General features: G+C 34.4%; 1 protein-coding gene across 10 annotated transcripts in view; it reads right to left on the bottom strand.

The window, feature by feature from the left end:
• Positions 1 to 23340, bottom strand: part of CACNA2D1 (calcium voltage-gated channel auxiliary subunit alpha2delta 1) — a 484358-nt gene that overhangs the window by 29505 nt on the left and 431513 nt on the right. For 6 of the 10 annotated variants that reach the window (XM_019660718.1, XM_019660721.1, XM_019660724.1 and 3 more), the window contains 6 exons: positions 20644 to 20705; positions 14245 to 14321; positions 12444 to 12464; positions 11707 to 11767; positions 3100 to 3197; positions 65 to 152 (listed from right to left, as the gene is read on the bottom strand). In XM_019660718.1, the coding sequence (XP_019516263.1) occupies positions 65 to 152; positions 3100 to 3197; positions 11707 to 11767; positions 12444 to 12464; positions 14245 to 14321; positions 20644 to 20705 (407 nt within the window). The remainder of the gene's footprint in view (positions 1 to 64; positions 153 to 3099; positions 3198 to 11706; positions 11768 to 12443; positions 12465 to 14244; positions 14322 to 20643; positions 20706 to 23340) is intronic. The other 4 variants (XM_019660719.1, XM_019660725.1, XM_019660726.1 and 1 more) reach the window with 1 other exon arrangement.

The raw sequence follows: 23340 nt of genomic DNA, 5'->3' as shown, positions 1-23340 counted from the left end.
ACACACACACACACACACACACATACACACATATATTTTTTTATTAATAAAAACAAATACTTACATGTTTTTCTGCTTACTCCAATAATTTTGGACAAGTTCACTTGTAAAACCGGCATCTAGTAAGACTCGATTAATCAAATCTGTGTTACCTAACAGAAAAAGGACAGCCTCAATTATACCCACATATTTTTTAATTAGGATAATGAGACAAATATGTTATCTATTTCTAAAAGCAATTTAGAATGAATATTTCTATGAATTTAAAAATATATCCTCTATTAATTTTCTGCATGTTTTTTTATATTGCTCATCTTGTCTCAGGTTTTTCAGGATATGGACAGAATTAGCAGTGGAAAAGCCAATTCCAAATGAGGTAAATTATTTTGTAAACTTTATCAAAAAGATATTTGAAATTAGCAAACCAATAAACAATGAGGAAACAGTGTTTCTCTCTCTCTTTTTTTTTATAGGTTAGTGTGGTGATTCTAAATCATCATAATTTCATGGACAATTTTATATATAAATACAAAACTATAACACATAGTTTTTTTGTTTGTTTGTTTTGGCCAAGAAACAATAAGTTAACACAGACCAGCCCTATTCCAAGACTGGCTTTTGGAATCTACTGGTATTGGTGAAAGAGCATATCAGCTCGAGTTCAAAGGTATTGGAGAGGACAGATGATGAAAAAGAAAGGTTAAATTAATACACTTTAATTAAAGTTTTTGTTTTCTTAAACATTTTTTGCCTTCATCCTTTTCTCCTGATTCCTCTGCTCTAGCCAATGAAGCTCTGAATAACCTACAAGTACCCTCTCAAACTTCACATTTATGATACAATTTCATTTTATTCAGGTAAGAAATATATAGTCTTACTTATTATCCTATTACTACAAGAGGTGGGAATAGGATAGGCTAGAAACATTTTAGTTGGTTTTAATTAATTTAATTTAATGTATCTTTCACTCAGGATTAAAGGTTGACTTAATCCATATTTTAGACTTCAATTTGTTTTAGGAACTATCTTTTTCTTACATTATTTTAGAAACTGCCATCACTTTAAAAAATAGTCCTTTTGGAAAGTGAATGCTATAATATAATTGTCTAAAATCCTTTCAGGTAAAAAAAAAAAAAAAGAAAAAAAGAGACCATTATTCTAATTTTTAATATAAACCAATATTGCAAGTAATTTAATAATTTTGTTCATATTTTCTTTATACAAGTCTAAAAGGTGTCTTGAAATAGGTCCCTTGCTGCTGATTACATACAATATACAAACGGATTCTTAGTATTAATCTTTACCATTACACACACACATACGCACACACACACACACAATGTCATTTTTACATTAGTTCAAAAATAAAAGGGAATATGAGGAAGACAACTATTCTATAATACAGACATTTAGGTAGGTTAATAAATTAACTTAATATTAGGTGAGAATTCTAATTTTACTGATTAAATATTTTTATAAAGCAAAATTATATTTGATTGCATCCCTTTGAAAAGAAGCCATTTAGATCTCAGTTAGATTTCAATCACTGACATCTACTTTTAGAGCTAGTTTTACATATTATTTGATAATAAAGTAAAATATGACTGGAAAAACTCTGTAATATATAACCATCAGAAAATATAAATTATTTTATAGCTATTGGCTCCTTTTTAAATTAAAAATCCAATAAAATTTCAACTCTTCACATGGTTATACAATCACATCAAACATTTCCTATTGGATTATAGGGAGGTAGATACAAGGTGAAGTGAAATGGAGAGATTGAAGAACAGACAACGGTATAGATATTAATATTATTATACCGAAAGTATTTTGTTTAAACATATTCATACTTTCCTAGAACTGAAAGGCATCCAATTAAAGAAAAATTCAATAATATTTCAGTTCTCTCTTGGGAATGCCTATTACTGACTAATAGGAAATAAACAATAACATAAAATAACATTAAAAAGGCTCTGGCTCACTCAGAGTGAGCTTACACTGAGTAGAAAGTTTTGGAATCGTGCATATTAAGGCATGATCAATGTAGACTTCATCTACCTAAGACAGGGTTTCAGAGTAGCTCATTACTGTGAGTGGTGCTAGAAGTTATTTTATAAGATAAATTTAAACTTGAGAGATGGCTTTGAGAATTAATGTTTTATAAATGAGGAAGTGCTTTTTTTTAACCCTTCCTGACAGAAAGGGAAATTATTTTTAAAAAGAAAAAGGAGAAAAAAGAGGAGGAAGAGGAAAGAGGGAGGAAGGAGTATGGAAGAACAAACATGTCAGTTATGTATACTTTTTTTTTTCCAAATTATATTCACTAAGGTAATTTTTGCCAAAGAGCTGGTTTTCCTGTTATTTCCAATTTGCATTGCATTTTTCCTTGGTAGTACTTTCATAGGATATTTTTAGCAAAAAGTTAAGATTTTTAAAAAAGAGCCAAGAATCCATAAATCTCTGTGAAGTTTCTTGTATGAATGATTTTCAAATTTCTCTGAAAGACAAATATAATATTTAAAAACTACTAAAATTTCTTTTATCTCAAATGGATTTACTTCATTAACTGGGAAATTACAGAAGCATATGTTTTAATATAAAAAGTTAACTGTGAAAAAAAAAGTTAACTGTGATCAAATAAAATGTCAGAAAGAAAACAAACCATTAAGTGATATATCTTCATTTATATATTTTTTATTCTGTTCATATTAAAACTCCTTATATAAATGAGAGGATATAAATCAACAAAAAAGTGTTTTGTGTTTGTTTTCCTCTATATAGTAAGAACAATGCAATGAAAAACCTTCAAAAGATCGTTCAAAATTAAGTTTGTTAAATTTGAAAGGAGCAAAGGTAAGCGCATTTGATTTACATTTCAACACTCGCAAGTATTACTTGGCTTTGAAATTTTGATTTTACTTAGTAATGAAATAAAACTTCTTTCATATATAAAGGGCCAAATTGTTATATTTTACTCTTAAAAATTCATCCAGTAAACAAATAAACCATCATAACAACAATGTAATCTGAACCCAGATTTGACCACTTTGGATATAACCAGATTGATACAATTATTGCAAATTAATATATACTTACATGATGGATTGTTTGGAGTTTTTCTATCAATAAACTCATTGAAATTTAAAAGAAACTCGGTATTATTATCTGATATTTTAAGGTCACTGCAGTAATCTCTGCAAAAAATATTTTAGAATATTGGTTATTAAAATCAAAACATTAAAAAAATGGACATATAATCATAGGAAGTGAAAGTGAGAATACTGGTTTTTTTGTTTGTTTTTTGTTTTTACTAGCTATACAACTTTGTAAGCCATTGAACTGCTTGTTACCTCCACTACCTCATTTCTACAAAACAATACTTTGACAGTAAGTGGTATTATAGATAATATACATTAAGCACTTGAATCCTGGACTATCGGTGACCATAAAATGTTAGCTTTTGTTATTCTTATTACACTATTATTACTGTATGTTGTAGGTTTGCAGTTTTCATATAGAAATTGACTAAGAAATATAAAAACATGTATTTATTCATTAAATATCAAACATCCATTATATGTTAACATTTTATAAGGAATTATATATATATATATATATATATATATATTTAAAGATTTTATTGGGGAATTGAGGGAGGGGAACAGCACTGGGGAATCGGGGGAAGGGGAACAGACAAGTTGCTGTCCTTTTGTTCTTCAGTCTAGTTGTGGAGGACATTGCTTCACTGGCCCATGTTGGTATTATCATTGCGCAATTCCCGGGCGAGGCAGATCAGTCGCCGGCCTCTGGATGGCCTTGGCGGCTCACACTGGCTGCCAGCCGCTCACGCTGGCTGCTGGCCACACACTGTAGCTTATGGCAACCCACTGCAGCAGGGGCTGCAGCCTACGCTGTTGCTAGCGACTTACGGCAGCCCAGGTCCAGGTTGAGCTGTTGTTCACCATCTTAGCTGTAGAGGGCAGTGTCACTGGCCCTCATGTGGGATCTGAACCGGGGTCCTGCTGCTCAGAGCTGGCATCGCAAGCCAGCTCTTAACTAATGCGCCACTCGGCCAGCCCAGAAATTACTATATTTTCAAAAAAAAAAAAAAACCTAGTAGAAAAAGTGACATCAATTTAAGTATTTGCAAATCTCTTTAATTCCTGACTTAATAAAAGACAAGTGTGCCTCTTCATTCAGTCAACTGCAAGATTTTGTTTTGGCACATGAAAAATATATTGGGTTGTTGGAAAAGTCATGACGTATTTTTTCTATGTTTTTTATTGCAAAAATGCGTCATGACTTTTCTGACAACCCAATACATTCTCATACAGATATGCAGTTGGAAGTAGAGGATTATTTCAATAATCTCAGATAACTGTGTCTATTCTTTTTTGTATACCATACCAAAATTTGATAATTTGTAATTTTTTGATTGTTAGTTATAATATGGAATTTGAAACCATGTCAACGAACTTTTGTACCGTTACTTTAAAATTCAATGTCCTACCTTACACTTTAAATGAGTCTTTTATCTATCTACAATTTTATAACATCATTAATTGGTTATCTGGAAAATGAGTTATGTAAATCTTCCAAATGATGACACATTTCATCAGACAATAGTGAAAATTCACATTTATTAGTATCATCAGTGATTTCAAAAGATAAGTCAACTGCTGGGAAGGTGTTATGCTCACAGTAATAGATACAACTTTCCCAAAATTCTAACTTTTGTTTGAAAACTCAGATTTTGTCATTGGCAACAAATATTCAGTTGTTTTCTTCAAAGTAAAAGGCTCATTTGATTTTCGAGAAAATGTTTTCCAAATATCCAAATCATATTTTAATATTATTTTCAACCTATTTCGGCTCTGAATTCAAACAATCAAAATAGTATTTTTCTGTAAGACATCTAAGTTATCCAGATATGTCATAGATCTTGCATTTTTATCGCACAGAGTATTAAAAGACATATATTCCAGGGTAAAGCTTAAATAAAATGAATAATTTTTACTGCTTCAATTAAGGATATTTTAAAGTGCAACTGGCTTTTTCCACAATGGTAGTGCCTGGCAATGAAGATTCCAATGGCATTTTAGTGCCACTGCCTTGATTCCTGTTAAGGTATCAGATCACCATTGTTTTTGTACTGTCAGGTCAAATGACAATATGACCAAACACACACACATCATCTGACATTCTTAGGAAAATAGCTTTGACCTTGTGGATTCTCTGAAAGGGCCTGTGGAACCCACAGGGTTCTGACAACCATACTTTAAGAACTGCTATCCTAAATGTTTTGGAAAGTCAGAATAAATATAAGGCAACATAAATATGAGAACAATTATAATAACTAGGTTAATACAACCAACAGATTGGATAATGAAATAGTCAAGACAAAAATTAAATTAAAGAGCAAACATTTTCAGATGTAAGTCTATTACCTAAATACAAAAACCTCAGAAGAGAGAGAGGAAAAGAACGTCAGAACTTCAAAAACAAAACAAGAAAACACTTCTCGGTTCATGGAAAATTTTAATTTAGAAAAGCAAGGTTTAGAAAGTTTATATGATTTATATTCATTTCTTTTTGACAGAGCTAAAATTGACTTCTTCCCTTAATGGTTGGCTGTTTTGACTAGCCTGATAGTCAAAAGGCCCGTATATTGAATTATCATCTCAAGAATTCAAAGCTGATGGCAAAGCTTTAGAAGGAATAAATAAAATGTTGCAAAAATTTTTAGCATTCTATGTTATTATATAAAAGGCATTTCTAAAATTATCTTTGCTCATTTAATTATAAAAATAACTTTATCAGTGGTATTTAATATTTTAAAGGTGAGGAAATTGAGATTCAAAGATATAAAAAAGATTTGCCTAAAGGTACCTAAAAAGCAAATGGTTAAGTCTTGAGAAGCCAAGTCTTGACATCCTTAATTAGTGTGTTTTAACCATACAATATGCTTTGAACTTACACTTTGGGGACTTTGTTACTGCAAAGCTGCAGGCCAAAATCAACTTTGACCTCTACCACCAACAGAAGAATTCTAGTGTTGTGAGCAATTAATTTAGACAATGTCATCATTCCTTTTTTTTTTTATTCTTGCTGGCTGGGTTGTGATCCATTTTGAAGTAGTGAAAAGATATAATTGATCTTCAAGATAGTATTGACTAATTCTGATGACAGCAAATATCAAACATATGTTTGATAGTCTCATGTTTACTAATGGCAAAGCTGTGAGTGTTGAAAGTACAAGTGAGGAGATTTGTTGAATTAGGATGGAAACGACGGTGAAGGAATTTTAAAATGGAAATATGAGAAAACATTGAATGTTTTGTCAGTGGAATGAGTTCTCCAGAACTAAGAATGATCTAGAAGGATCACAGAAAATCACCCACTATGTGGAGTGTGTGCCTATGCAACAGGCAATAAGCAGCAAGAGACTGATTGGAATATTTGAGAGGCGCATATGTGGCTAGACAGACAGCATACATGCTGGTTGCTTGTTAGCTGAATGATCATTTAGCACAGGGCTGGGACCTTGAGGACTTCATATAACCACCCTTTCTTAGTTTCTTGTCCCAAAGGGAACCATCTGTGGTTACTAAAACTGCTAAATTGTTCCCCAAAGATATGTGGGGAGACCTGCTGATACACTTTCTAGGAGGTACTGTTTCTCCAAAAGAGATGACACAATGATCGTTATTTAATCTCTTAGGAAAATGATTCCTCAGAAAAGTGAAGCAGCAAGGTGGATACTTCTTTGGATGACTTTAAAGAAACAAATCAAACTTCCATTTGCTGAAAATACCTTCAGGGCATGACAGCTATAAACTCTTTCAGTCACTTTCTGTTTCTGGCCAAATGGACTTCGTAGCTTAAAACGCTTTGACACAAAAAGACTTTCAGTATTAGAAATTTGGCGAATTATTTCTTTCTAGAAAACTGAAAATGAGTTTGTTTTCATTCTGTTCAAGAAATGCACACAGGTCATACATCACAGATTAGTACTGAACTATAGGTGATCACATATTGTTTTCCTTCTCATTCTAATTCCTCTTCTTTGAAATCCCTTTCTCATTTCTGATTATCCAAGAAAGATAGCAAAATTAATCCATGTTTTAGACGTTTCATCTTTATCACTGTGTGCCTTTTGAAGGCAGGAATGCATCTATATTCTCAATGTTTTCCTTTTGCAATAGTTTTAAAATTGAGGAAATTGCAAAAACATTATTAATCAGGATCAAACAGCTTAATGTGCTTAGGAATGAACAAAAATGGTTCTATCTTTAAATTATTTTAAAATAACTGCTTTTTAATACCCTTTATTAAATAACAATTCTTCTTCCTCCCCCTCCTACTACAACCATAAACAATAACTTTTATTTAGAGCCCGTATCTTACTAAAAACTATGGTACGTATTTTGCATGCATTATCTCATTTAAAATTTATACCAACTCTATGGGAGATAGTTTCATTTTCCAAGTAAAGATACTAAGCACAGAGAAGTTGAGTAACATGATCATAACAATGAAGATGTGGGAATCAGACTCAGATAGTCTTGCTCCAGAGTTTCCTACACCGTTTCTCATTAATAATAGTGACAGAAATATATGACAGCTGTTCTTTATCACATACACTTCTGTGGTATAGAGTATTTATTATAGAGTATTTTTGAATGATAAATATAATCATGCATGCAAAGGGCTTAACACATTGAGGGGACGCTCATTGGTTTGTCCTACAAGCTACAACACTGCTTCCCTTCTGTGGTATTTGCTCCATCCCTAAACACACAGGCACATTCCAGTCTTCCAATCAGTCTTATTGATACTGAATATGGCTTAGGCCACAGAAATGGCCCACCTGCTAAACTAAACAAAGTCCATTGCTTATGAATTGGGAATTGGAATTGAGAGATATTTAACCTCTCTGTGAATACCTGGACTTTTACCATATTTTCCATCTTGTCTGATGGAGAAGCACAGAAAGCCAATCTGCATGGTCTGCTATCTATCTATCTATCTATCTATCTATCTATCTATCTATCTATCTATCATCTATTTATTTATTTAGCTGAACCATCATGCCACCTGTTGGCAACTCAGCAGCAGCTCAGCTCGGGCTGTGAATCGAACATGTGAACCTGTTGCTCAGACCTCATACTCCTGAATGAGCTCTTAACCAACTGAGCCACTCAGCTGGCCCTCATGGTCTGCTATTTAATAATTGGGTGAGATGAGTGAAGACGCTATCTTCACTCATAAAAGAGAAAAACTTTTATCTGGGATAGAGGGACGTATTATCACTTCACCGTACTTTCAATCTCTTCTTACAGTGTTACTGTCTAAGTAGGTTAATGTATAAATATGTTAATATTCGGTGAGTTACTACTCTGTCCTTAATATTCTCTTTCAACCTAAAACTGATTAAAGCAATTTGAAGTTGCTCAAAGTTACTTGTATCGAAAAAGTGCTAATAAGATTGCAGGTGTTATTGTTAATAACATGATTTAAAAATATTCTCCATATATTTATAGTTTCTACAATAACTACATATTTATTCATCACCTACTGTGTGCCAGGCAATGGGTTTTATGTTGAGCATTGAAAGGTAAGTCAAACAGACACAGGCATGGCTCCACTGTAGAAAGTACGTAAAATAAAACGTGGCTGGTGCTCTGTTAAGGGGAAAGGCAGGATTCTATGAGATAGTCAGCAAGGATGTCCAATCCAGGGACGAAGGGAAAGAAATTCCCCATCAAGGAGTTTGAAGTTGGGTTTGGGGAAGGGGAGGGGTATGTCTGAGTATAGTCTAAAATAGAAAATTAATGAGTAAAAAGAGGGAATTGGGGGAAAACAGTGCATTTAGGAACTGAGAGAAGTTTAGCGTGGCTGGAATTTAGAACAAAGGTTGACTAGCTTTTTCTTAACACGTTAAGCACCATGTCAGTCACTGGTGACTGACACTATACTTTCCATTCGGACCACGTCATATACAATTTAAAAAACTATATTCTTCTATTAGGAAGACTAATTTCACTTGAATCGCTTTCACCCATTTCTTCCACTGACATTGCCACTGTAATGGGTAAAGAAAAAATTTTTAAACTGCACTGGAACATGAACCACAGACAACTGACTGACGAAAAAGCATATCGGTGAAATCGGATATCACGGGCTAAACCGAAAGGAAGACAAAACAGGCTTGGCGCTTAACGTATTAAAGGGCCAGACAGTCAGTGACTCCAGCTCGGGTGGGTTATAAGGTCTATGCCGCAACTACACAACTCTGCCTTTATGGAGAAAGACAATATGTCAACAAATGAGTGTGGCTGTCTTCCAATAAAACTTTATGTAGAAAGCAGGCAGTCTGTAGGCTGTAGTTGGATGGCCCCTGACTTGGAGTGCAGGTGACCATATTGATAAACTGAGACCTAGTGAAAGAGCATTTGAAAGCTATGATATAAAGTACACATTATCACGAGGACAGTCCTGAGCCATTGGTTAGTATTTAGCAGATGAGAAACACATTTTAGGAGCTCTCTGGTTACAGAAAGAAGACGAGATTGAGAAGTAAGGGGGAAATGCTGGAGGGAGGGGGATCAAGCAGGGGTAGTTTAGGTGACAGAAGGCAGTGGCCTGTTCTAGGACAAAGGCAGCAGATATAACTGACACTCAGAAGATAAGTTCTACTTGGCAGGAATTAGTGATAGATTATAAGTTAGACATAAAGGAAAGGGAAACAGGACAACTCACAGGTTTCAAGACTGGGCATCTGGATGGTATTTTCTTCACCAAGGCAACACAGGGAGTTCTCCAAAGAGAATAAATGTTTAGGAGATACTGAATTTGAAGCACATAAAGAGATATTCCTGTTAGGTTTCCATAAATATGAATCTCATATTTAAATATATAGGGTAGACCTAAAGTCTGGAAGTAGATATGTTGTTAGACCCTATATTGTAGTGTCATGTCAATAAACCACATGTTATGTCTATTTTGTTTCTAGATGTTATGGCCAACTTGTAGGTTTGAAGGCATCACCTCAAGCTATAGACATGGACTAGATGGGTGGTATGTCTGTAGACACAGAATAAGAAGAGAAGAGAACCTAAGCTAGCAACGTCCTGTAAGATCTGCAGAAGAAAAGAAGCTTATGAAAGAGACTGTGAATATGCATCAGGGAGGAAAAAATTCAGAATAGTGTGTCATCAAGCAAGAGGAGGCAAAGAGTATCAGAGGAGGGTGTGATCAGGAGTATCAAACACTGAAGAAAATTTAAGCAGGAGAAGCTGCTTAAGGGCAGAGTCACCCATGAAGCTAAGCATATGCTCTGTTAATAGAAATTTCTCACAAGGTAATATATATCCCCTGTTTTCAAGAAGAAAACAAAAAATTCAGATATTCGCATGAAGAAATTAAAAAGTAACTCAGATCAATTTTTATGAGCCTTCTTTGGATTCTAAGAATGATTTCTTTAAGAGGTATAAAATGTGAGATATTAACAATACAAGCTTCTGAATTTTTCTTCAATACTTTAGCCTAGATTAGTAGAAATTATATTAATTTGAATATTGTGTGTGTGTCTGTATATGTCTGCTAGAGAGGGAGTCAAAAATTAGGGAAATAAAAATAAAGAACACTCTTAGATTATTGAATAGAATTTCAAAAAATTACATGAAAATGGAAGTGGGGATAAAAATGTACATTAGGGGTAGAGAAAGGGGGATTACATAAGAGAAAAATAAAATGGGCAGGAAGTAAAAAGGTCAATCTTAAAAAGTACGTGAGAGGGCTGGCCAAGTGATGCAGTTGGTAAGAGTGCGAGCTCTGAACAACAGGGTTGCCGGTTCGATTCCCACATGCGCCAGTAAGCTGCACCCTCTACAGCTAAGGTTGTGAACAACAGCTTGACCTGAAGCTGGGCTGCCACGAGTCACTGGCGACGGCGTAGGCTGCAGTGGGCTAGCGTGAGCCAGTGTGAGCGGCCGTCCAATGGCCGGCAAGTGACTGCCTCACCTGGGAAGAGCGCAATGATAATACCAACAGGGGCCAGTGAAGCGACGTCCTCCACAACTAGACTGAAGAACAAAAGGATAACAACTTGGCTGTTCCCTTTCCCCAATTCCCCAATAAATCTTAAAAAAAAAAATATAAGTACGTGAGAAAAATGTTACCATATTAAGATATGTTTTCCCAGAAATTGTATTAGAGTATTAAAGAGAATAAATGATGATATTAAGACATACTATGAGTTACATACATTCTTATGTGTAAATATACACATATGTATCTGTACATATCTATGCATATCTACCAGTGTGTATATGTGTGTCTATATAATATACATAAAAACATACATATATAGAGTATGTTTGTATGTGTACACATATCACTAATGCAAATATACAATTCTTCATTGTTAAATGCATGACTAGTTCCAACAAAAGCAAAGTCTAGAATTCTTTTATTCACTATTGTATTCCCATATCAGTACATAGCTTAGCACAGCGTAGCTGCTCAGTAAGTATATGAATGAGTAAATGAATGAAAGAGCAGGATTCTCTTTCAGTTTTATAGTTATTGTTCCACTGGGTTCCATTAGTTTTGCATGGAATTAACCGAGAGCAGTCCTGACCCCAATTCAGAACTGTTATCATCCACATAAGCTATAAAACAAAATAACATAAAACCAACCTTGGTGCTAAGAATGTATAGCCAGATTCTTCAAAATTATCCGGCTTCAGTGTCTCTGAATCTGCAAAGATAATGTTATAGGGTTAGATAAGCAATCCAGAATACACAGCCTAAGATTCTACGACTATCAGAAGGCATTAGAAATAATAAAATTAAAAAGTTTAGTTTTTCTAATAAGAAAAAAATAAAAATAGACTACTTACATCCAAAATTGAAACCCATCAATGAATATAAATTTACTCCATACTTACAAAAATAAACTCAATTTTAATTTCATAACATGGGTTACAACCATTATATCAGAGAAAATGCTATATTTATATTTTTACCATTTACTAATTGTACCATAACCAAGGTATCCTTTAAAAAGTGATTTATATCAATATTACATTTAAAATGTCAACATATAAAAGTACCAATATTATGGTAAGATTTCAATAAACCATTAATGCCTTTAGTGAACTGATAACATTGTTCACATTTGTATGAATTAGTAAGTGGAAGGATAAAAACACACAAGTATTTAACTCTAAGAATAAACTTGAATGTGAAACAGGTTGCATATGAAAACACAAACATAATCTTCCCCCCTTTTTGGCTGCTAAGGTTTGAGTCATCATGGAGGAAAATCTAGCACATGTGAAGCACAGAGGATAATATCCAATAGGAATGGAAAGATCAGTGGAAATGTCAAGTGTACTACACAGAAAAAAGTTGAGCAACAAGAAAATACTTGCCCTTCATTTTGCCCTTTTTTGCTGTGAAAATCCATCAGAAAGAGAAAGCAGGGAAACAAAAAAAAAAGAGGGTAAAGCAAAGGGGGTCACAAACAATATTTTATTCAATGATTTTCTTGAATAAAAATATTGTGCATTGATCAAAGGTTTATTTATGTACAGCTGTAGTCTGTAAAGAAAGACACATATTTTTGAAGACTGGAAAGTATGACCCATCAATTACTACTAGAGCACCCTCTCTGTACTGTGGTTATTTCAAGGGTCTATTTTGCAAAGTGGTTAATGCAGGTGCAACATCGATGATATAAGCCTATGAACAGAAGCATTTACCAATCATCAAAACCCACTTGTCATCATCCCCTCATTTATCAAGAGAAGAACTAGCTCATGCAAAGTTGCTGTTTACTAAAAGACCATCATATCTATCAAGTTAAAGTGATATAAATGTATAAATTACCACAATGTATTATGAGAACAAGGACTTCAGAGAGCAAAACACAACCGACAGAAATGAAAGAACTAGTTTACTTAAGGTCAGTTATAAAAAGTACTGGATTTTGCCGTGTATAATGCATACTTTTTAGCCCAAATTTGTGAGGGAAAAATAAGGATGTGCATTATACACGGGTAGTACTAATTCCATATCTATATAAATGTTTTTAATTCTCTTATTTATGCTTATGAGTTAAAAGCATAACTCTAGAAATCAATAACAAGATCTGTATGCAAAATAATACCCTGGAATATGATAATCCCAGGTTTTGTTGAATTTATGACAAACGCAACGACGAAGAGCTCTTGGCCTTCTATGATGCACAAATATTGTAAATTTGTTACCAGTACATAAAATTTCTTGTACCATAATATATTAAAAAATACATGCTAAAATTCATTTATAATATAAAAAAAACAAATACTTAAATGTAAACAAATAAAAACTTGAATTCAAAAATTAAAATGAAAGTTTTTTCCCCCGAAAGTTTGGGCCAAAAATGTGGGTGTGTATTATACATGGGAGCGCATTATACATGGCAAAATATGGTATATAAAAATATTTTATATATATATATGTATGTATTTTACTCTATTGTACCAGAAATAATTTAGGTTGTTAGTAATAATTGAGAGATGTGCAAAGGATATGATGGTCATTTTACTTTATTAAATTGTTACCCAAATCAAAATAAAAATTAATGACTTGAAATATGCACTAGTATTAATAATACTCCACATTCTAAATGATGCTTAAAGAAAAAATCTAATCCATTGGAGTTACCGAAGACATTAATTTGGATTATGAGAAGAAAGTTAATCAACAAACCAAAGCCAAAGACCAGTGCAATTTAATGTATTCAGACAAAGTAGAAGATGTGGAGCACAATATTATTCTTGCGAAAAGCAACAACAACAACAAAAAAATAGAAGAAAAGAAAGAAAAGATAAAGCTTTACTAGCACAGTGCCATGAGTAGAGACTACGTGAAACATTTTGCGCCAGCTAGCAGACCCTTAAAACAACAGAAACAGAGGACACAGCACCGCAATGATTCTATGAGCACAAAGCAAGGCAGGGAAGGATGGTGGGGACTGCCAGTGAGACTGGAGTACCTGCTCATATTCTATCCATGTAGAATATTTCTTGTTCCTTGCATGTTTGGAATGGGTTAGAATCATTGCCGTAGATTTGGTAATAACACCTACTAAACTGTATAAGCCTTGGGTATTGCAAAATCTAGACGTCTTTAAACATCTGATACTCAAAGATAACAAATAGACCCTAAAGTCGCTTTCACAGTACTTACATCTGGCCTGAGTTATTGTCTCTTCTATTTTGGCTTTTATATAGTAAAAACTGTAGGTTGGTAATACCAAGGCCAAACTGCAATAGAAACAAGAGAAGCATAAACACAAACAAACAAAAATGAAACATAACTTAAAACAAAAAAAGACACATCAAGTTCATGAAAAATTCAAAGATCTTTCTCATGGAAAAGACATATTACTTTGACAGTACAATGCATTCAGCTAATAGAGTATTTAATTCGGTCTTGCCATCCTGAGTCATCCAGTTCTTCACAATGTAGGAAATCAGAAGAGACATATGGAAAACAAGCTTCTAAATGTGCCCATAAATTAGCTGAGAAAGAAATGTCATGGGTACTATATTCCAGAAAAGTGTATTAAAACACTTTGAGTGTGGAAAACTATAGAATAATACTAGGGTATATTTAAACACAGTAAATAAACTTAAGGAATTATATATATTGTTAAAGTGCTTTGTAGCAAATGTACACTATTACAAATCACAAACGTAAGTATTATCATTTCTATTACACAATGTATACCATCATCTGAAATATATTGTTTTTGAGGAGTTAAATACCTATTATTTTAAAACTTGTCTTTAGACAAGTCCACAGTGTCCGTTAATGGGAAAATTCAAATTCTTTTTATAGCACTAAGAAAGGTTTCCTGCTCATCCCATTGGTTTTTACCCAATAGTGTAACTAAGGCATGATATTTTATTTCAAGTTCATTTACTGAGGATATTCTATAGCACTTGGTAAATTGCTACTAAATAGGACATACGTCTTGAGCTCACTACTTTACAAGAGTCAGGGGTCTGGCTACTCTAGACTTATGGTAGATGTACAAACTGGAGGAGAGGTCCAGTGCAAATCTTAAGTCAAGCTCAGAGCGTTTCAACACAGGACTGTCAGACAAGCCTGCCATCAAACCTGTCTTAATGACTGAACAAAAGCAAAAAGCCGACAGGCAGGTTAACCTGACTATTTGGAAGTTGCCAATTAACAAAACACATAATGCATTAGAGCTGTTAAAAAATGTCAATATTTGAATATCATGCAGTTTCCAATAATACAATTATGTATGTGTAACTCTTTTACTCTCACAATGGCTAATATATATGTATAGGATATAACTGATTGTTCCATTTCCACATTTACTGTTGCAAATGACCTTTGCAATGCTTTGAATATGAATGTAGAAAGAAACTTAGGAACTAATAGGCGCAAAAAAAAATGAGGGTATCTCAAAGATTCCCAGTGCAACTGTTTTCAAAATGTGATGCTAGATTAATTTGACCAGCAGAGTCACTCAACCTTCACATTTAATATTTAATATAACATTTTGCAATGTACAGGAAAAAATGTGCATATCTAGGCTTCTAGTTTTTCTAGGCATTTGGAAGAGATCTTCTTTTAAATAACTCAAGCCTCATGTTTCACAGGGTTTTGGAATGAATGGAATCCAAACTATAATCTCATTACATAATTTTTACGGACAATACAAAATAGAATAAAACCATAAAATTTCAGTTTTCCTTCTTAAGAACATATATTAAAAATTCATTCTACAAAGAAGAAAAAGCAAGGGTTTATTTGCTACAATTTAATTATGCAGTCAAGATAGCAAAATGAGTGGGTGCTTGTTACCTCAAGTTCCCCAAAAATCTTTCTCCCTCACTAATAATTCATAGACTTTCCTTATAGCTAAAAAAGGTCAGAGAAATAAAATGCTATGTAGATTTAATAAAAATCTCTACATTCATTTTATAGGTAACTTCCTTTCAGTGGTGGAAGAGATTAAAATAAAAATAAGCAGTGCAATTAGTCTGAAAGCAAGATGACCTTTCATGATTCACTTGCCATTTATAAAACGTAGAGCAGAATTACCGAGCATTTGAAGACAGTCTTCCAGAAATTTCTCTCAAGGGAAATTAGGACATTTTTTATGACATCATCAGCATTTATTGCCAAGAGAAACTTCTAATTAAAACTGATAACATTATATCATGCGGCTGCTACAGTGTCACTCTGTAAGCTTGGGTTACATCTCATGTACCATATAAAAAATAGTGTGGAAACTCATGAGGACCACAATAGAAGTTTTAAAGTTGACAGATCAAATATACATCTTATTGGGCCCTGCATGTCTCAGGTTATTATGAATAGCTACACTCTATTCTATAGAAAATACAGTTACACGTAATTTGATTATTTTCATCTCAAGGCAACTGTTGTTTCTTCAACCTACAGCAGCCATGCTTTACTGACATTCTGAGTCAATGATGCTGTCATATGCAGTGTCTGCTGCCACTCTTCCTATAAAACCGATAGACCACGGTTGCTTTATTGTCTCCTAAGGATTAAAATCAGATAGAGCCAGTGGACACTGGATGGATGGTAGAACCCATGCACTATTTTTGTGACTCACATCAACATGCTTAACTAGTTAAATGGAATATATCACGCTTTTCAACTAGATCATTTATCACTATAAAACTAAACTCTTCATTAAAAATGAGAGAATTCTATTAATATAATTCATTACTATATTTCAAAATGTGGTGGTGAAATTATATCAAGGCTTAAGGAGATAGTAACCACTAAGTAAAATTTGGTACCTCATTCATTAAATCAAAACATGCCATTTTTCTTCAACTGAGATGTAATATTTTGTTTTTAAATTGTTATTTGTGAATTTATTTACACAGAGGTTCAGCAAAGTCCCTATAATGGAAAGAGATTTAATATGGTTCAAAGTTGTAGATTTGGGAAGGGAATGTCTGAGGAAAACATGCAGAGAACAGTGATTTGTATGGGAAGGGCCGTGGGAATAAAGACAGGGCAGATGGGTGGGGCTAGAAATGCGTGACGTGAATATTAGGCTTGGAAGTCCAAATTTAAGTTGGATGAACATGAGAAGAGACCAAAGTTTTGAGAACAAGGAATGATATACAGAGCTGGAGAAAAGAGCATTAATCTGGCCACGCCGTGTGTTATGACCGGGTGTGTGAGGGAAAGAGGTTGATGTAGGAACATGAGCCCTCTACAGACACATTTAAGGGAGGTATAATGAGAATTTAATATACTTTCAACGTGTAATTTTGACTGCAGTAGGACCAACCATCATTGCTGACTCATTATCAGGGTCAAAACGAAACAGTGTTTCTAACTTAGAATCTGTCCATCTGAGAAACAAAGGCAGAGAATGCAGTCCACACAGTGCATCCAATACTTTGTCCTGAAATCATTTGAAGAGATAGGGCTCCCAGATTTGCTCTCTTCCATTACACCTTTGAAAAGTTTATTCAAAATAGGAAAGCTGGCAATAATCATGGAAGAGGAAAAAAAATGACTATGTGTGTACATAAAGATAGTATGTCTGTACAGAGATGCCCAATAGAAATGAGAGATGGAAATCAGTAGACAGATAGAAGTAGAACAATTGAAACAGTCATTCTGGTATTTCTCAATAGGTTCAAAAGAATGTCAAAACTGAAAAAGTGGAGAAGGACTGGCATTAGTGTATTACGACATTAATATCTATGTTCCCCTCTTCTGTCTCTGTTCTGTATGCCATCCTAGGTACACAGAAGGCAAGTTTCCTTTGATAACACTGCTATAGCTCTAGGGAAATCCCCGGCACTCTGGAATCCCCTGAAAGGTTATGTGTATGCTGTGTGTGTGAGGGGTGTTTTCTGGTTTCATTAGGAAAGGAATAGTTGAATCCACCATAGGCTATTGATTAGGCTACATATTAATTGCATATTAATATGTAGTCAAACAGTCCTTCAGACTTGAATATTTCAGTGGAAGTTTGGACACCATTCTTTGAATTCAACAGGATAAGACAAATTGAAAACCTCAATCTTTAATTTTGTAAATCTTTGTAGAATGTCTACTATATCCCACTGTGTCATGAGCTAGGGATTTAGAAGTAAATGAATGAGCAGCCAACAATCTTAGAACCTAACAAGCTTACAACCTTGCCCCCTTGGAATTTACGAGTGAGGGAAGACAAGCAATAAATAGAAATACATTTCTGTATATATGCTTCACGTACATGTATATGTGTGTGCATGAGCGTATATGCATATGTTGTGTCAAATGGTGATGAGTTATTTATGGAGAATACAAAGCAGAGGAGTGAGACAGGGAGAGTGAGGAGGCACTTTACATTTTAAATAAGACTACTGAGGAAGGCCTTCCTGAGGAAATGAACAGTGAGTATTGGTGTCAAGTTGAGGGGTGAGGATGTGAACATCTGGGAATAAGTCATCCTAGGCAGAAATAACTGCAGGTGCCAATGCCCTGAGGCAGAAGTGTCTAGGCTTTATGAGAGTAGCAAGGAGCAGAGCACAGCTAAAGCTCAAGGTGTTCAGTAGAGAATCTGGGAGAGGCCGGATGCTGTAGGCCTTGGATAGCCATGGCAGTCTTTGGCTTTTCAAGTGAATGAGACAGCCAATGATTGGCGGATTTTGAGTAAAGAAATGAAACTGTCTAACTCAAGTATTAATAATATCACTCTTGTTATTGTGTTGAGAACAGAACCAGAGATAGGAGATGGAGATACAGATGCAAGCAGTTATCTACTATGGGGGACAGCGTTCTCTTTCGACTATTTCTATTTTTCTCATCAAAATAGGAAGCAAAGACATCACCTGAGAGGATTTGGATGGAAAAGTGTTATGGGTTTAAGGAGAGAACAGAAGCTATGAAAAGTCACCTAGGAGCTTCCTAAAGTTATTAGACTGTTGAGATCACCAGGCACCACTAAAATCTACTTGAGGCTAGAGTTCATGAACTTTAAGTGATATATTAGTCAGAGAGTATGTTTTTTTTTTTCCCATTTGTAGCTGTGTGGGTGCAGTACTGTGTTGGGAATAATTTGAATATAACCAGGATTGGGATTTGCCAAACTGCCATTTGCCAAACCTAAATATGATGAAAGGAGTTGATGGTGTGTGTCAAAGAGAAAACGTAATATATCCCAAGGAATTTATGCTGAATAAAGATGGGGGAGGGGGAAGACACGAAGAAGGCCAAGGCAGTGAAACGGCAGAAGGGATTGATGGGTTTCAGGTCTCAAATGAGACAAAGGATTGTTACAGCTGGGCTGTCAGAAGGAGGGGTGGAAAGCTAAAATGCAGTAATTTGCGAGTTGCATAAAAAAATTAAAATTATGAAGGAGTGATGTCTTAACAATATAAGAGTTACAAAACATCACCGTGGACTAGGTACCTAAGATACGGGGATGGCAAGATCATTAGAGGAGGGGAGATTAAAAAAATAAAAGTCCAGGTATTAGAATAATCATCTATGTCGGTACTATTTAAAGTGTGGTCCATGGACTGGGCCCATTGGCAAACTATTACCAGCTCGAGACTGGTTCAGCATAGAAATTGAGTAAGCATTTAGAAAATTTTACAGCAATTTGACAAAATAATTTTATGTCTGTTGAACCTAATAAAAGTTTCTAGCTTTAGTTTTTATCTCTTTTTAAAGTTTATTTTGGTAAATAATTTCTGTTTTATTTTACCTAAGTGTGGTTATGTCATAGTTTGAGAAACAGTGATCTAAACAGTGAGCCAGGAACTGAAATCTTAAATGAATGAGAGGGAGATGACTTAAAAGAAAGGAACGGTGGGTGGTATGGTCTGGTGCCATGAGATTCAAAGAGGGGGGTTTTAGGGAGGAGGGATTGAGAATGAGGAACAAGAAGGTAATACTCATATCAGCCTCAGTATTAAGAGGTTGTAGGAAGGACCACAGGGAAAGCTATGACCTCAGAGAAGAGTTAGAGCAAAGAAAGTAGAGACAATGCTCAACAAGTGTCGAGGAATGGAGAATTTCCTTACAGAGCACTACTCTGTCCAGTTTTCATAAGGCCCAGTCAACTGGAGGGATTGGGACATTGCAGAATTGTTACTCATGGGTGTAAATTGTATCAACTGAGCATTTTATATCAGATTATACTATGATATAATAAGTTTTATTTTAAAATTAATTTCCAATCTAGAATGTAAGTAATATAAAGCAGTTTAAATCAGGAGGTCAGTGGATGTGATGACTACAAATTCAGGGCATTTTGTCAACATTTATTGTTACTAACATAAATATACAAAATATCAAATGTCTTTATATCACTTATGTTTTCATTTCTAAATTTTATACTACTAGCTTTTCCCCATCTTTTCCACTTTGCAAACAAGAGTATATGATTTTAAACATTTTAATGTTGGAAAGGGTAACATTTCTGTTTTAATTACATTGAAAATAGCTTATGAAAATGTGAAGACTTAATATTCAGCCATTGGAACAATGGCTACTAAAACTAGGTGAAAGACATAGAAGTGACAACTTCTATACAATATACATATAAATATAGTCAATTACCTGTAATCTGTGCCATTGACAGGCGTCCATGTATATGTCCTGTTTCCTTTGTCAATGTATCTCTAGAAAAAAAAAAGGTTGGCATGATTATCACTGCCTTTAATTCTATGTAAATTTACATAAGAGCAGAACATTAGGATCTCTGTGGTCATTCAACGTCCTTCATCCCAAATGTCCAATCTATTCTATTCCTCAAGTATTTGTTCTGTTATGGGTCTATGTCTGTGTGAAGTAAAATTTTAGCACAAAAACGAACACCCACATGATAAACTTCAAGGACTTCAAAGTGTAAAATCTTAGTAATTTATGCCACATTGTTAAACTGAAAACAGTGTTTTCTGAAAAATAAACTGTAATAATGAAATAGAATTATGAAATGTAAGATAAGGCTCTGATATCCCCATACTAGAGTATATTTAAGAGAAATTGGTAATATTAGGAAATCAATGCAGTATGTCTGGATTGAAATGTATGATTAGCATGTTATTGTTCTTACTAAGCCATTAAGTTTCATCTATCATAAGAGACTAATTACTCAGTATCATTGAAGGTTAGAAAAACAACTAAATCTACTAGGAAAAGGAAGTACAGGGCTAAATAAGTCATGGATATAGAATTTTTTATATGCAGCTGAACAATGGGAAAGAAATTATCATTGTTTCTTTCATTAGATATACTGATGACACATTTATATCTTTAAATGTTTTATCTCCAGCCTCATCATCCTGGTCAGAATAGTAACATTCACTAAAGTATTAATATCATTTTGTGTTAGGCAATATAGTAAGCACTTTGTAGTCATTATCTCATCTAATCCACCCCTTGGAGTAGATACTATTATATTCCACAAATTGGACTTTAATTGGCAGGATGATGGAAAATCTATGATGCCAAATTCATTTTATAGCAACTACACAATGTTGCCTCTATATATCAAACACCCCTATGGCTTTATTTATGTGAGTGGCGAATGGGCGAAGAGAGGACAGGAAGTACTCAGGAGGTTTCTGGATTAGTAAAATTCTTAAAAGAAATGTTTCTGTACTTGTTACTACTCATTAAAAAAACAAAACAAGGGCCGGCTGAATGGCTCAGTTGGTTAAGAGCACAGCTCTGAGCAACAGGGTCGCCAGTTTGATTCCCACATGGGCCAGGGAGCTGTGCCTCAGCTGAGCTGCTGCTGAGCTGCCAACAGGTGGCAGGATGAGCTGGTGGGAGCACGTGCTCCTAACAATAAGGATGCTGGTTCGACTCCTGCATGGGATGGTGGGCTACACCCACCCGCAACTAAGATTGAACACGGCACCTTGAGCTGAGCTGCCCTGAACTGCTTACAGGCGGCCAAATGGCGACTGGATATGTAGCTGAGCTAGCTGCACCCTCCACAACTAAGATTGAAGGACAACAACTTGGCTGTTCCCCTTCCCCAATTCCCCAACACTGTTCCCCTTCCCCAATAAAATCTTAAAAACAAACAAATAAAACAAAACAAAAATAAACCTGGTAGACTAGTGTTATTCAGCAAGTTATAAAAATAGTATCAGATCAGGGAAACACACAAGTAATATTTTTTTCAATATTAGTAATAGGAAAAGTCTATAGGTGGATATTGATCAAAACATGCTATAGTAAATTGAAAGAAGAAAATATCAAAGTGATTTAATAGAAACAAAATTGATTTGCCAGCTGAGAAAAGAACGTGCAAGTCAGAGTTCTGGTTGGTAGAACGACAGGGAGAAGGTGGCAGGACTGCTGAGCAGCGCACACCTTTCCTCTCAGGAGTGAGCAGTAGACAGCACAGCTAAAGTCTAAGAAACAGAACTGAAGTTTCAACAGACATGGAAATTGATATATATCTCCCCTTGTGTTCTCATAATAGGGACCCCCGTTGATATTAAAATGAGGAAAGCCAGGTGCTAACGAAGGATAATATTTAGATCTTAGCTCCATTTTAGAAAAAGGTCTGCTGAGGAATTCAAGAGAAATGTTACATTTAAAAAGGATGATATAAAAGCTAAAATTGATTTTTCAGGCTCAAAAGCTTCTTTCTGGGTTCTATATCTTTTTATTTTTATGTATTTTTTTCTTTTTAAAAATTTTATTGGGGACCACTATTTTTTTTCCAGGACTCATCAGGTCCAAGTCAAGTAGTTGCCTCAATCTAGTTGTGGAGGGTGCAAATCAGTGGCCCATGTGGGGATCAAACCAGCAACCTTGGTGTTATGAGCACGGTGCTCTAACCAACTGAGCCAACCGGCCACCCCTATATATTTTTTCAAATACTCAAAGAGATGAATGTGTATTTACTCCATATGTGACTAATAATGGATAGACATACTCCTTACATAAAAAGAATTCTTCCATGTCAATGGAAGGACAATAAGTAATATGAGCTTATTACATACTTGTACCAGTGCTTTATGGGGATAGTTGTGTTATCTCTTGAGTTCATTTCAGATTTAAATGCAGGGTAATTATAATATAAAGTGAATAAATAGTAAAAGATAAATCAAGCCAGAAATAATTAAACAAATTAAAAAACCCCAAATAATTAATATATGTATGGGGCATTAACAATTAGAACACCCACATTAAATTGTGCTCTATTTCTTATAATAATAAAAATTGAGGTATAAAACATAATTTTCAAGAACATACTGTTACTGTTATAAGAATACATCAAGAAGTGTAAAGCAA

Source organism: Hipposideros armiger, unplaced genomic scaffold, assembly GCF_001890085.2.
Source record: "Hipposideros armiger isolate ML-2016 unplaced genomic scaffold, ASM189008v1 scaffold_326, whole genome shotgun sequence".
Classification (NCBI taxonomy): domain Eukaryota; kingdom Metazoa; phylum Chordata; class Mammalia; order Chiroptera; family Hipposideridae; genus Hipposideros; species Hipposideros armiger.
This window is presented reverse-complemented; position numbering and strand designations above follow the sequence as displayed.